The 15,860-nt window shown below is 41.6% G+C and overlaps 1 protein-coding gene across 4 annotated transcripts in view; it reads right to left on the reverse strand.

Moving 5' to 3' along the window:
- Nucleotides 1–15,860, reverse strand: part of ATG7 (autophagy related 7) — a 219,959-nt gene that overhangs the window by 137,352 nt on the left and 66,747 nt on the right. For all 4 annotated transcript variants that reach the window (XM_019732654.3, XM_019732653.3, XM_074312982.2 and 1 more), the window contains 2 exons: nt 14,723–14,838; nt 10,224–10,299 (listed from right to left, as the gene is read on the reverse strand). In XM_019732654.3, the coding sequence (XP_019588213.3) occupies nt 10,224–10,299; nt 14,723–14,838 (192 nt within the window). The remainder of the gene's footprint in view (nt 1–10,223; nt 10,300–14,722; nt 14,839–15,860) is intronic.

A 15,860-nucleotide genomic window follows, 5' to 3' on the forward strand; every position in this document is an offset into this window, starting at 1 on the left:
GTGTGAAGTGGTATCTCACTGTGGGTTTGATTTGCATTTCTATAATGACTAATAATTTCAAGCATTTTCCCGTGTGCTTTTAAAAAATTTTTTTTTAAATTGGGGAATATTGGCGAACAGTGTGTTTTTCTAGGACCCATCAGCTCCAAGTCAAGTCGTTGTTTCAATCTACTTGTGGAGGGCGCAGCTCAGCTCCAAGTCAAGTTGTTTTCACCCTAGTTGTGGAGGGTGCAGCTCACTGGCCCATGTGGAAATCAAACTGATGACCCGGATGTTATGAGCACTGCACTCTAACCAACTAAGCCAACCGGCCACCCTCCCATGTGCTTCTTGACCAATTGTATATCTTCTTTGGAGAAATGTCTATTCAAATTCTTTGCCAAATTTTAAACGGGGTTCTTTTTCTTTTTATTGTTGAAGAGTTCTTTATATATTTTCCTTATCAGATTCCTTATCAGGTATATGATCTGCAAATATTTTCTCCCATTCTGTAGGTTGTCTTTTTACTTTCTTCATGGTGTCCTGATGCACAACACTTTTTATGAAGTTCTACTTATTTTTTCTTTGGTTGCTTGGTCTTTTGGTATCATACATAAGAAACCACTGTCTAACCCAAGGTCATGAAAATTTATTATGTTTTCTTCTAGTTTTATAGTTTTAGCTCTTACATTTAGGTTATCATCCATTTTGAGTTGATTTTCATATATAGTGTAAGATAAAGGCCCAAATTCATTCTTTTGCATGTGGAAATCCAGTTGTCCCAACGTTTTGTTGGAAAGATTATTCATCCTCCCTTGAACTGTCATGAAATGACCATAAAAGTAAGGGTTCATTTCTGCATTCTCAATTCTATTCCATTGATCTATCTGTTTACCCTTATGACTCTACTATGCTGTCTTGATTACTACCGTTTTATAGTAAGTTGAAACTGGGAAGTGTGAGTCTCCCAGCTTTGTTCTTCTTTTTCAAAATTATTTTGGCTATTCTGGGTCCTTTGCCTTTCCACATGAGTTTTAGGAGCAGCTCATGTGCTATAATTACTTTTTCATTATTATTTCTGTCTCTCATTTTTGGAGGGTTAAGACACAGGTTGAACTACTTGCATTTGCCTACAGCACAGTGATTTGCTCATAAGAGATACTTAATATTATTAATTATGAAATTAATGAATGATAAAAGCACATACATTCCAAAGCCTACCAAATTATTCATATCTGAATTATACAGAGAAAACACATCCCAAATAAACCACAAGAAAAACTCCAACTTACCACCATTCAGGCAATTTGAAGCCCTTCCCTGTCAACAACGCTTTAAATCCCCAGTATTACAAACGCACTGAGATTCCACAACATGCTCACATTCCCTCAATCTTACAAGAAATGCATAAAATTTAGAGAGCAGAGGTTGCTACTTAAAATTTTAGCACCTTCCTTAGACATCCACAGAAATCCCAGAGGAATCTAAAATCTAGGTACCCAGGGCAAAAATCCTAATAAATATATTCACACCAATTTAGACAGGCCCCAACTCACAATCATAGAAGTTACAAGGATTTGTCCCTTGCTTGGGTGGAGAAAACATTACCATCACCTCCCTACTTAGAAGTGTTCAAAGTATGTAAAGCAATACGCTCATTCAGTGTTTTCCTACACTTGCCTGATCAGAAGAATCACTTGGAACTTGACTGTAAAGGTCTGGGGTATGGCCTGAGAGTCTGTATGCTTCACGAGAGCCCCAGGTGATTCTCATAGGCAAGCATGTGAAACAAGATGCTTTCAGTTACCAACCTTATTTACACCTTCCTGTGCTTTGCTCTATGCCAACTTAACATCCCGTTACATGTCAGAAAACAGATGGAAGCAGTTAGCAAGCCTCATTCTTTCCACGTTGGTTTTGTAAGAGCAGTACCACCACGCCCACCTAATCTAGCCCACATCCAAAATAACGTTTACATGAGAAGGCTTTACAAAGTGATATCAAAGTTATTTCTCCATCCACCTATGAACTGAGGCCTCTCAACACCGCTCAAAGTAAATTCTCTAACTTTGGGGATTGCACAGAGCTTACTCTAAGCTCTTACTCTATGACTAATATTTGCTGTCAATCTTTCCTTATAGGAAGGTAGATATTAAACAGCTATTTAAAAATTGTTAACTCTGCCTATAATAAAAACAATAAGCACAGGACAGAAAACAAAAGAGGAAACAAAAACAACCTCTACTCCCATATTTACTTCTATTTTTAAAAAATACAATTTTAACGTCTTTTTAAATGACCTCTGAATACGGGGCTTCTCAATCTCCTCACTCCCCAGTGGGCGGAAAACTGCCAATTTCACAAACACACACGCCCTGCTACCTAGTTTTGTGGCTGGTAAGAGGGATTCTTGGAGGGGCCACACCTTCCCTGCCTCCCTGCACATTTTATTTTTCAAATTTAGATTAAGTTTTCTTCCCCCTCAGTACAGAAAAGAATAAAGAAGAAATTAAAATGGCCCATATGAAAATCCGATCATTGGTTGCCTGGAGCTGAGGGTGGGGATATTTCTCAGGAAGGGGCACGAAAGAAATTTGGGGGGTAATTGGGAATGTTCTAGGTCTTGTTTGTAGTGGTGGTGGTATATATGAGTGTATACACTAATTAAAATGCACTTAAAATGAGTGAATTTTACTGCATATAAATTATACCTCAAAAAAGTGATACAAAAAATGATTTATAATCTTGATTAACGTTTTCAAAACTGTGCATAAAGGTACAAAATGAAAGTATAAGTCCCAAATGTCTCCAATACCTTTTCCTCAAAGTAATCAACATCAGTTTCCTGTTTAGCCTTCTAGGAAAAAAAAAAATTATGTCTAAACCAGCTCTGTAATATATGTATCTTTGCTACCCCTAAAATATTGAAAGACCCACCTGGGAATGACAGAACCTAGAAACAATACAATTAGCTGTGGTTTCTTGGCTCCCTTACCTCTGATGACCCTCAAACCCTCACAAAAGGCAAAGCAGCTTGAGTTGAAATCCCCTGCAGGACGTCAGAGATGCATGAGGCACTTGGTGGTACCTGCATTTGGCTTAATAGGGCCTTATGAGACAGGACACGCTCCCCTCACCAGGAGGAGTAACAAGGCAGAAAAGAAGCAAAAAGCGTCAGAGCAGGGCCTTCAAATGCTAGGTTGGCCTCCCTTCTGGGCGGGTCCCAGCAGGCTGGGGGTGGTCCGACCCAGAGTCATTAGGCACACCTGTGCATGTCTAATTAGCTTCCAAAGGCTCACCAGCAGGAGCACCTGTTTGGGTGGGGTGGGGGGTGCTGGGGACAAGGTGTCGAGGGGCCTTTTGGAAACAGAAAGAGTGTTGATGGGTCTATACCACTCCAAGGCATGTTCAGAGAGCAGGATTTGGTCTGTGTTACCTGACGAGTTGCATACTTTGTAACCAAGAAGCCATTTTTATAGACTGAAGCTGTGGTTTTCAAATGCCTAATGTCCCTGGAAATTGTCACTCCGTGGATCTGGAATCAAGCTGGGGCATGTGTATGCTGAAATGGCTCCCATGGTGACTCGGATATACAGCCAGATATGGGAGCCCCCAGATTACGTTGTCTTCCACTTGAAAGCTAAACGACTTTAATTTTATACCCATATCCGCTCATGTCTCCTCCAGTCCATTCTCCATGCAGTACCCAAGCCTTATCATGCCTCAGCTTATGACTTCTCAGTGGCTTTCTGCTGCCCCTGGGTTGAAGGTCAAAACCTTTAAAATGACCTATAAGATCCTGCCTGCGTCTCCTCCTCCTCCATTGTGCACCCCCAACTCTGTCTTACAGGTACACTGGCCACCTTTTGGAGCTTCAAACTCACCGAACACCCTTCTCACCCATCTTCTCCGCCTCTCCTGTGCCTCCTGGAAAAATGCTTACACCTCTCCCTTTTCTGTGTCACATAAACAACTGCTCCCTCCTACCTGGCAGGAAGGCATGCCCTGGAATAATATGGAAAGTGATGGTGTCGTGCGGGGGACCCTGCTCGGTGCGCCATTTGTCGTGCGGGGAGGCCTGCGGGGTCTCTGCTCCCGCTCCCCATACAAGAACGCAGGATATGGTGAGGCCAAAAAGGAACACCCACGGAGCCATAGGTAGGGGAGTCATACCACTACGGTCTCACTGGAGGCTGGGTTCACTGGACGTGCGACCTGCTGTCCGTTTTGTCTGCAACCCACCGACAACTCTCTTTCACTCTCCTCCACTCTCCTCGGCTCTCCTTCGTAGCCGCAGCAGTTATATTAGCGGCTAATGGCTCAATGGCTACAGCTGACGGCCAATCAGCCACAGCTGATGGCCATCTACTACCCGAGCCAGCACCCCTCCACGTGAGGCTGAGAGCCTGGAAACTACTTTCTGGGGCTCTGCCCCCACAGATGGTCTGGGGGAGGGAGAACAGCATGAACATTAATAAGTGCCGTCCGTGCCGAGCGCCTCTGGATGTTTTCACACACTCATCTCATTTTGGCGTTATTACCATCCTGTGACCTTCCCCCATATTTCAGATAAAGAAATCGAGGCTCGGGGAAGTGGCGTAGCTTGTCCAAGATTCCACAGCTATCAAGAGGCAAAGCCGGGAAACTCAGTTCTGTTCTTTCTGACTCCAAAGTCTGGAGGAAGAAAGCTGAAAAGCAAGGAGGAGGTGAAAAGAAAAGAAAGGAAAAAGAAGCCCAGAGGAATTAAAAAAAATACCCCCCTGCAAACAAAAACTCAGTAGTTAGGTAGCTGCTATCGGGGTCTGGGTAGATTAAACTGTCTTCAGTGGATTACGCCCAGCTGGCTACAAAATCAATAGATCAGAATAGAAGGGGTACGTTCCGTTCTGGTGTTTACACCTCAGGTAAGTAAGATCCATTTGAGATCTAAGCCTGCCTCGCCTTGATGGGAAGGGAAGACCCAATGCCCAGACACAAACAGCCATTCTGAGAAGGCACATTTGCAGCCATAACTGGAAACTGCTGCTTTAACTTCACACCAGTTTCCAGCAGGCCTGGCAATGTTTCTAGAGCTTGGAGTTTGCATAAATAAAAACTAACTCCAGATCGTTCTTGGATGTTGAAAAGAGTCTTAATCAAATTCAATGCCAAAATTGAGAGTTTGGCGATTGCAAAACCCCAGACACACCACAGTGGTCTTTGTTCCACACAATAGCTTCAGCTACCATCACTGACCCACTTCTCGTTATCGAACTGGAGTCACCAGGGGACAGAAGAAGTAAGCTGGCAAGGAGCCAGCATCATCCTTAGAAAAATACTGCCGAATGCAGCTAATCCATCCAACCCTTTCCTACTCACTCATTGCTTCCAGAGCTTTAAGAGATTCTTTGTAGCTTTCTTTATAGGAGAGCAGATGAGCTGCCATTTTACCATTTTAATTAAAAGTGAAAGATAAAATCAACACTGACAAGTGTCTCTTATGTGCTCAGAACTGTGTTAGTGCTTAGTCAACGTCATGTAATTTAATCTGTACATGTGTTTCAGGAATTTATTATGATTATCGCCATTTTACTGACATAAAAATATGAAGTTCATATTTTATATGAACTGTAAGTGGCAAGAGCTGCTTCAAATCCTTTTGTAAAATGAGCTAATGAATGAATGGATGAAAATGAAATTAAGAGGCAAATCTGGGATTCTAATCAGATCTATGTGATCACAGACAGCCTTCAGGCTGTGTCACATGTGGGACTTCTCAAACAGGACAGCCTCATCAGGTGAGCAGAGCTCATGGGGCACAAGTAACACCCTTCAACTAATAGTTATACCCACGTCCTCTTAGGACAAGAGATGCTCTCTGAGATGCTTTTGAACTCTGACAGTATAATTGATCCCCTCCTTTGTGTACCGAGCAAAGGGAGTCCCACTCTTTTCTTTTGGGCCTCACACAGGAAGCGGCCACTAGAACAGATTCCACCACATCCACATGGCTTGGGGTGTATCTATCACCTTCAAAAGACTCCAAAAGCAAATGGAACTAAACACTGGGTGATCTTGTGCCGATTACTTCACTTGTCTGAACCAAAAGGTGCTTCGCATCAAGTCAGGGTTGGGAATCATCTGTTGAAAGGATGGTTGAATGGAGCGAGGGAGGGTGAGTAGATCACAAACCACAGCAGCTGATGTGGTCAAACAGTAGACATTTGGACTGCCCGTTTTTCCTACGATTTCCATAGTCATCAATCTGAGCGGTACAGGACCAGAGGAGGATGGAGATTGCTTTTCTTGTGCTAAATCTCAGGAAATATGCTCTTATTGCTTATCTTCTTAACCCCCTTCCTCTAGACACACACTGCGATAAGCATTTCTGAGCACAGTAAAGAGACCTTATTAAAAGCTCAGAGAGGATTTGTTGGGCACAGTCTGTGCAGACAGGCCAAATAAATAGCAGTCCAAGGCCTGGCTAGAGACCCAGCTCTATCTCAGCATTTGTCTCACTTAGAGGTTTCCCAGGCCAGGTCCCTCCCAGGGTCTTGTCCTAGTTCGGACTTTGTTCTACTTTTCTGCGAGTAACTAAAAGCAAGAATTCAAGAGCCTGAGAGAACCATGGGGCTGGCACGTCTAAACCCCTAGGAAGAGCGTACACATTCAGGGTCTTTATTCATCGGTACTTGAGAACCAAGAGTACATTCGCCTGAAACAGAAGACATGAACTGCCTGGCCCACAAAGTGGGATAAAAGCGGGACTGCTATGTTAACGACTGTCGTGTTTGAACGACCACCTTGCTTTTCATTCTTTAAGGTATGTCCAGCCAAATGATCAGCAAGCTCCATAGGCAGCTAATTGCTGTCACATTCAGAATATCTCGCCAGCCTGCAAACCAACTTCCTAGAGACAGCAGGGGTGGCCTGTACACTTTATAGCTCTTGAACTGTGCCTCTCATCAAAGAACCATGAAAAAGGGTTTGGCCTTACAGAACTCAGCCACCACCCAGGAGCCAGGAAAAGATAACTTTTTTATTTATTTTTTAATAGAACATCCCAGTTGTTGGGAAGCAGAGAGAACAATACTATGCTACGATCTACAATGAAAAAGTTCTCTCTACAAAAGAATTCAGACTCCAGAGAGTATATACTATATGATTTCATTGACAGCAAGTCCAAAATTAGACAAAGTCTCCCATGGTATTACGAGTCAAGAGATGCTTGCCTCTGTGTAGAAAGGAGGCAATAATAATTAGAAGAAGCATAGGGGGGCTTTGGGGATGCCTGGTACCATTTTATTTTGATCTGTCTGCTGGGTATGTGAGTGTGTTCATTTTGTGATAATTCAAGATGTGTACTTAAGGACTGGTGGCATTGCCAGCATGCCATTTATACACCAATAAAATGATGACTTAAATTTAAAAATATCACTCTATAGACAGGAAGTGGCTTATACCTACGTGCTGTTGCCTGCCTGCAGAAGCCCACCCATGGTCGCTTGCCAGAGATTTTAAAAAAAGAACACACCCATAAGCCTATTTCCTCACCTTCAAATGGTTTTTTCACGGTTTTCAAATTCAATAAGAAGTTGTGTGCATGTGTGTTTGTGGTTTGTTTTTTTTGTTGTTGTTGTTTTTCTTTCCCCAGTCTGAATATCACTGAATTTCAGGGCCTAATCAAGCAGTTTCCTGCACTTGGCCAATCTCTGGATGGGCCAAATTCTGCCTGTGGTCCCACAGAGAGATGGACAAAGTAATCCTTAGGCCTCCCAGGTCTAAAGCTCAGGAGAGCAGAGACACTGGGAGCGCAGGCGAAGTTAAGCAACTTTCTCCAGGTTACACAATGAGTTGCTGGTGGGGGGCCTTGGGATTCTCTGTCCAAGGACTATCACTTCTCTACTACATCTCATTCCACAAGGGCCAGTTAATAAACACTCTCCTTTGGGGAACTGAGGAAAAAATGATCCCAAGGAATGTCACTGGCCATTCTTTGTATACAAAGCACACAAAGGGGTTGATGGAGTTCCTCTCCAACAGGAAACCATTTGTCTCGGAGAGGAGGAGAGAAGTGCTGAGTCTGCAACAAGGCGCTGCAACAGAGCACAGTGTTTTTTGTGGAAATGATGTTCTCCTAATCAAAACACAGTTGCATAAAAGGACTCACTCCACTTTAAAAGAAGAAATTTAAAGGTTATAAATAGGGACTACACAACTCTGATTAATAATTTTAAAGCGCTTTCTCCACTTTCTTTTTTAGAAAGCAGCTAAAAATAAAGGCTTGAAACTTGAAATAATGTAAGCAAGTAATCACACACGCACTGGGCTTTTCCCATATATGGCTGCGTTATTCTTCAGCCTTTGAAAAGGACAAATGAAGAGATGGCCAACAACCAAAATAATCCTTCAGACATTTGAAAAAGAGGAGAAAGAACTAGAAGAGTTGATGAATGACAAACAATTGCAAGGCTCAATGGGGATAAGTAACACTGAGAGGGATTAGTTGCCATAGTACTTTAAAAACAGGGGCACATGCATTTTGACACTGGACCCTTCTATAAAGAGACTGTTTTGCCCTCTGGCCTCAACACTGAGAAAGCTACAACTGCAGTAATTTAACATAAAGGACTTAAAGAAGGAAACCAGTGCAGGAGCATGACTGAAAATTTAATTATGGCCCCTCTCAGTATGAAGTCTGTAAAGGAGATGAGGGCACATCTCAAGGTCAGAAAAAAAGGGAAGGAGACATGAAAAAGGGAAGAGGGTGGGGATTTGAATGAGATAAGAGAGGCTAAAAAGCAGAGGTCAGCTCTGGAGGACTGCTTCTTTATGATGGAGAGTTATTACAGTGTCAGTTGGGTCCTACTTGAAATGTTTCTGTAGAAAAGATTAACACATTCATATCAAATAAATGCCACCTTTGTGAGACAGGCTAGAAAGGTCACATTTGCAGTGTTTCATGGTTTACAAAGCCTCGTCACAGATATAGCCCTGGACACAAGGTAAAGCACCTGCTTTTACTGATATGAAAAACTGAGGCTTGGGGAGGGTAAGGGATCTAACACCAGGTCTATGGAGGGCGACTTGGTGCATCTGCAGTAGCAATTTGAAGCTAATTCTCCCAACGTGCAGGCCAGGAGTCTTTCTACTCACAAAATCTCAGAAAGAGCACTCACTGGCCAGAGGGCCACGTTTAGGTCTGGATTGCGGCTCATCCACTTTCTTTCTCTGTGACCTAAGCAATTTCCCCCCTGCTGATTCTCATCCTCAATGGGAAAATGACAGGGCTTTCCTAGGTGGCAGGAGGCGGGCGGTGGGGAGGCAGAGAGACGCAGATGTGATCCAGTGAGTCACGCTGCTCTCTGCACTCATCTGTGAGTCCGCCTCACCAATCCCCCGGCAGGACTCTTGGGCACTGTCACCACGCACCAAGACAGGCTTCCCGTTACAGACCGACATGCATGCACAGAACCTAGAGAAATGGTTTCCAAAAAGACTAGAAAACCTCTTTATTCCTCCACACATACAGTAACAAAAATTTAGAAACATGAATTCTAGATTTTCGTTCCACTCTTCTTTTCCTTTTTCACTTTCAATGGAATGGACCTTCCTTAGGATGCTTCACATTCGTTTCCTAAAAAGACACCCCACTTTTTGGTGACACTGCACACTTCTAATGTTTTCCCCAGGCATACCTATAAAGGCTTTGTATTTCGCTAGGGAGTCAGTAATAATAATAACAAGCAACAGCAACAAACATAGCAGGCATCACATTTATTGAGGGGCGGTGACAGGCCAGTCCCTTTTGCGGAACGCTTTTTATATTTTATCCCTAATCTCTGCAATGAGGTCAGTATATTGTCTCCATCTTATAGATAAGAAAACTGAGGCTCACAGAAGATGGCCAAGGAAGGCTATCTTAATAACTGCAGGACTGGGATTCAAACTGCTGGCTGGCTGATTCCCAAGCCCATTCTTTCTTTTTCTCCTTCATTCTGAGACCTCTAATCTACACACTAAAGGCATCAGAGACTCTGAGTAGTGCTGCTTGTCCATGATTTCTTCTTGTCATGGGCCAGCTAAATGGGATACCCTTTAGGTGGTCAAAAAGTGGTCCCGCTGAAATTCCAGGGCTGCTGGAGGGTGAAGGAAGGTGGAGAAGAGGTGGGCTGGGCTAATGGCATGTAAAGTGACCCCACACGCTTTCCCTTGCACCACTGGGATCAGGTCCAGAATTGGGATTTCGTTTACAAATCACTAACCTGGTGAGGCACAAGCCCAAGAGAGGTTGGAGGCTCATTCATGCGGTCGTCACTGCTGCTGGCAATGGCGTAGCCCCTGAGAAAAGGAAACAATGAGAGCAGCTCATGTTTAACATACGTGGGGATGACCTGGCGGCCGTCCGTGGAAGATTTATAAGGATAAGCAAAATGCCCCTTGCTAGGCGGCCTGAGCCAGCAAGAAACTCATTTCCCTGTCAGGGAAGGCAGAAGAGCACTACAACAATGCCTGCGTTTTAGGGTCAGAACCACCCGAGCTGGTGACCATAGGCGAGTTGCTTAACTTCTCGATGTTTCAGGAATAAGATAAAACAGGAATAAGATGGCTGTGAGGCATACACTTCAGAATGAGTTAGACAAACTACTGAGTGCAATGTCTGGCACATGGTAAGTCCCTTACTCAGTAAAACACTACAGCGCACTTTCATATTGGAATTTGAAATGGAAAATTTTCCAACCTTATCTTGCCGAGGTGAAGTAAATGCTACCACAATGGAGGAAGGAGAAAGAAAAGTGAGGAACTCATTGGGCAGGAGAATGAATACATATCTTCCTGAAAAACGGTGTGGTGTTTGCTTGTGGCACAGAAGACACATGGCACAGGACCTGGGGCCAGCCTACAACCGGGGCAAACATGGAAGACAGACAGTCAGTGTCAGGACTCGCAGGATCCGCTCTCCACGATTTTCTCCCTGCTGCTTCCTATAAGGAGGCCACACTAAACTTAGATGGCAGGGACAGCCGAGGGGGATGGCAGAGATGAGTGGAACACAAAAAAAGCTGCTTGTTTTCATTTAATTCTGGTGTATCCATACTAGTTACATAAGCTACCAACAGTGTATAGAGGCTATCTTTTCAACTGTGTTAAAAAAACTCTGAGTCACACAATAAATAGAACGTTCATGTTAATTTCTGAGAATTGGAAAATAAATCCTTCAAAAATTCAATTCTCTCTGTCTGTATTACAAACACCATAGCAGAATCATTTTAAAAACAGTTTGGAGCCAAACTGGCTGAGCTAAAAGCGCAGCTTTACCACTTAAGCGGCTATGCAAATTTCAGCATCTTATCCTCTCTATGCCTCAATTTCTCATCAAACATGGGACTAATAACAGTGCTTTCCTATAGGTTTGTTTTGAGGATTAAACAAGTTAATATTTGTAAAGTGCTTAGAACTGTTTGAAAAATAAAATATAGTGTATTTGTCATATACTCAGGTGTAAACATTTGTTTGATTTTAGTCTGTCTTCACCATCTGACATTTGACAGCCTGGTCTCAGGCAGATATTGAGAGAATCTTAAATTATCTAATGTTTTTTCTTTTTTAAAAAATTTGTTTCCTTTCCTTTTCTTTACTTTTCTCTTCCTTCCTTCTTTTTTAAATTACTGACCCTACTTTAAAAATTAATTTAATCTTTGTCTCACTTCTATTTATTGCAAGATGAACTCATTCTATTGTAAGTGATAAAGTAAGATCTTCTCCTTGCTTGGAGAAGATAGGGTGTCCAGATCACAAATGTGATCATTTTTGTATCTTTAACATAACGTATATATAACGTGTTAAACATATAGACTAAAAGACCCAAAGTCAAGTTGAAACAAAAAACACCAGCCCACTCATTTCTTTCCTCTCACATGCAAACCTACTACACTATAAGTGCTTATTAAATTAAAAAAGATTTTTGAAATTGGTATTTTTAAAAGTGGTATTTTAAAAATGGTAGACTAGGTAGTCAAGACCAAGCCTTCAATTGAGAACAAATAGGAAAGACAAAGTAAAACAAACTTTTGTTTGAAAGCATCAGAGAGTTACCAAGGTAGGGAAGAATTACAGAACCAAGATCTGTGAGAGAAGAGAAACATACAAAGGTAAACCAGGTATTTGCAAGAGAAACGTTCTTCCATCAAGTGACTGCCAACCTCCAAAAGCAGTGGGCATAGGATCAGAAGCGAAACAGTGACTCTGACAGACTCACGGGGTAGGAGGGAAAAACTACAATGTGAGGTCTATCAAGAAGCAGTAACCATGGAAACTATCCCAGGCTTGGAGCTGGGACCATGGGGGGCTACATCCTCAGAGCAAAGGTGAACCAGAAATAGACAAATCCTAATTGTATTTAGTTGTTCTAGGACTGATAGTACCCTTGGCCTAGCAGTGTGCCAGAAGGAAATGTAAGTCACATCATCTTTATAACTTTTCATATATAATCTCCAGTACTCAGTCAAAAATAACCAAGCAGGTTCAGGGAATTGGGGAAATTTAAATACTATACTGAATGATATTAAGGAATTGCCTTTAATTTGTTTTTATATGTGAAAATAGTAGCAATACATTCTAAAAGATAAATTTTTATGAATGAAATGCTATGTCTTGAATTTGCTTTAAAATAAGCCAGTGGGAGGAGAAAAAGGTTGATAGTAGTGTAGGTAAATGATGGTTCACCATGTGTTGGAAATTGTTGAAGCCCGGTGGTATATACAAGGGAGTTTATTATTTTATGTATATATTTCCTTTCATATATGTTTCAATTTGTTTAAAAAAACTACCAGGTATATGAGAAGACTGTATATATACAAAAGCCAAGAAAAACAATAGACAATAGGAAAAGACCCATAAGAGATCCAGATAATAGAAGTATCTGATAAGGACTTAAAAGGAAAATACGATTGAATGTATTCAAGGAATGAAAAAGACCAAATTCTCCATTTTAGCAGAGAATAGGAAATGCATGAAATAAGGTCAAACGGAAATTCTAGAACCAAAACATTCAATAATAAAATTAAAAACCCAATGGATCGTTTTCATATATATTAGAAACAGAAGAAGTGAGAATTAGTAAACTGGAAGATAAGCCAGACCGAAGCAAGAAAAGACAAAGTGATGAAAAACACAGAAGAGAGCATAGGTTGATTCTAACTAGTAAGAGACAATTAGAGACTCAAAAGATAAGGAACATGAGAGAAAGGAGCAGGAGCAATATTTTAACAGATAAAGGCTGAGAATTTTCCACAACAGATGAAAAACATCAAGATATGGATTCAAGAAGCAATAGAAAGCACGATCAGAATAAATACAGTAGATATTAATACATCATAGTCCTATTTTGAACACCAATAACAATGAGAAAAATCTTAAAAGCAACTGAGGGGAGGGGAAGAGGAAGAAAAATTGTATCAAAGGAGCAGCAATGAGATAACACATAATTCCTCAAGGAAGATAAAGGCAGGCAGAGACAATAAGATTATACTTTCAATGTGTTGAAAGAGAATTACCTCAAATCTAGAATTTTATACACAGCAAAAATATATTTCAAACATGAAGATAAAACAAAGACATTTTCAGACAAATATCTTTGTCACTAGCATTTTTAAAGACAAGAATAAAGGGTATTCTTCAGGCAGAAGGAAAATGCCCCTGGCTGGAAGGTTGAACATATAGAAAGAAATGAAAAGTAACAAAAAGGAAAATGTTAGTAAAACTCAATGAATGCCAACAATATAACAATACTATTTTCTGGGGTTTAAAATATATACAGATTTTTTTAGAAAATGAGTGTGCAGACACTGCTGTTTGCCCACCCAACATCCATTCTCTACTTCTGTTTTATCGCAGTTTTATTCAGAGGCAATGGGCCTCGCCAAAGCAACTGTTAGGTTGGTGCAAAAGTAATTGCAGTTTTTGCAATTATTTTTAACCTTTTAAACCGCAATTACTTTTGCACAAACCTAATACATTCGTCAGTCTTCCCTGCAGCTAAGAGTGCAAGGTCATGTGATACAGAAGCTACAATCAATGGGTAAGTCTTCCAGGAAAGCTCTTTAAGAAGTGGGCAAGCCCCAGCTGAGCACAACTTTTACCTTTTGGTCATTCCTTTCTTCTTAACTGTAACACACAAGCAGTATCGGAGTCAGAGCACTCATCTTGTGACCACAAAGCGAGAAGCATAAGGAAGAAAGCTACGAGGGGCTGAGTGAATGACAAGAAGGAACTCGAGTTCCCGAAGCCTTTGTATTCGCCCTGGACTGCCCACCTCCCGGCTTCTTGCTGCATAAGAAAGCCCCATTTGGCTGAGTCACTGAAGATGGATCACTGCTACATAGAGCCAAATGCAATTTCTATCATATGTAGTTCATGTGCTACCTTACACATGTTCAGAGCTAAGGAGATCAAAACTTACTAACAGAATAAAAGCATGAAGGTCCGAAGGCCCCCTACCAAAATTTTTATTCTTCCGTATCATCAGTCACTAAATCTAGGAGAGTTCAATTCCAAAAGGATGCAGAAATGTAGCCCCCAACATCACATGACAAGATGTCCCAGGCCAAGAATCAGACCAAGTTTTTTAGCATGGGTTTTTGTTTTTGTTTTCTTTGAGGACAGAAAGAGCAGCACAATTCTCAGGAGAGTCAGACCGAGAAAAGGCCAAGGGAGACACAAAGCTTTCTTTGTTTAAATACCCATCTCTAAACAGCAAACTCACCCTTCTGGATGCTGCAAAACAGAAACCATCAATTCCACTGCCAGAGCTCCTGCAATCATGGCCAGTCCTGGACGGCTCACAGTGCACTGCTGGTCCAAGGTCCGGTCTCTGGTTGACTACAGAGAGAGAATCACTGACATGTGCTCGAAGTTCTATTCCACTCAACTCTAGTCGTCTAAAGCATGAAACTTCTCCATGCTATCGCTATACAACATAACTAAATGCTCACTGCTGGCGACGAACATTCAGCCTCATGTAATATCATTTCTTGCAAGTACCAAGAAAAACAAAATATACAATTTGGGGAACCAAATGAGGTAATGTGCTAAAAAGGATGAGCAGTTATAAACAAATTAAAAATTGGGGGTTTAGCTGCCTCATATATGGAGTTGCATCAGGCGCCCTGTTAACTGACTCAATTCAACTCTCCTGTGCGTGGTCGTTGAGAAAGAGCCACAGAGAGAAATCATGATTTGGTTAGCACAAATGATTCTGTCCTGCTATTTTAATGGCACTAATTCCTCCGAGGGAGATGGGAGCAATAATTTGCTATTCCTGCAGTGCTCAGCTCCTCTGTGCCTCCCACAGTATGGGCACCTTGTGATCCCAGGGCTTAAAAATAAATATTTTTGCTGCAGCATGGCTCCAAACATAAGCCTGCATTAGTTTAACCAAAGAAATCCTAATCTTCCAACTCTTGGCAAATTAAGGGATTGTTAGTGAAATTTTGACTCTGAAATTTTCAGGTGATGAACAGATGTGCCTTTATTGCAAATGACCCTTAATCCTATTAGTTGTTAATAATGAAATAACAGGACCAGCTATGTGTTATAACACCATGATGGAGTTCATGAAGCCATCCTTCTTTACCTAAGAGAATATTTCTCTTTTTTTCTTTATTCTGTGAGGACATAAAAGCCAGTCATCCAACAGAGGGATGAGTTACTAAGGACCAAGTTTTAAAAGAAGGAGAAAATGGAGTGGAGGATACAGAAAACAGCTCTGCTTTGTTTCACTAGAAGCGATGATCTGTTCTGATAAAAGACGATTCCTACAGACGGCCTGGCAGGTGGCGTTCACACTATCGCATCTTATTTGACAGTGTAGTGCTTGCTGCTCAGAGCACTTTCACACTTGA

The sequence above is a fragment of the Rhinolophus sinicus genome, chromosome 5, assembly GCF_057876585.1.
Source record: "Rhinolophus sinicus isolate RSI-liver-muscle chromosome 5, RSI-T2T, whole genome shotgun sequence".
NCBI classification, from domain to species: Eukaryota; Metazoa; Chordata; class Mammalia; order Chiroptera; family Rhinolophidae; genus Rhinolophus; species Rhinolophus sinicus.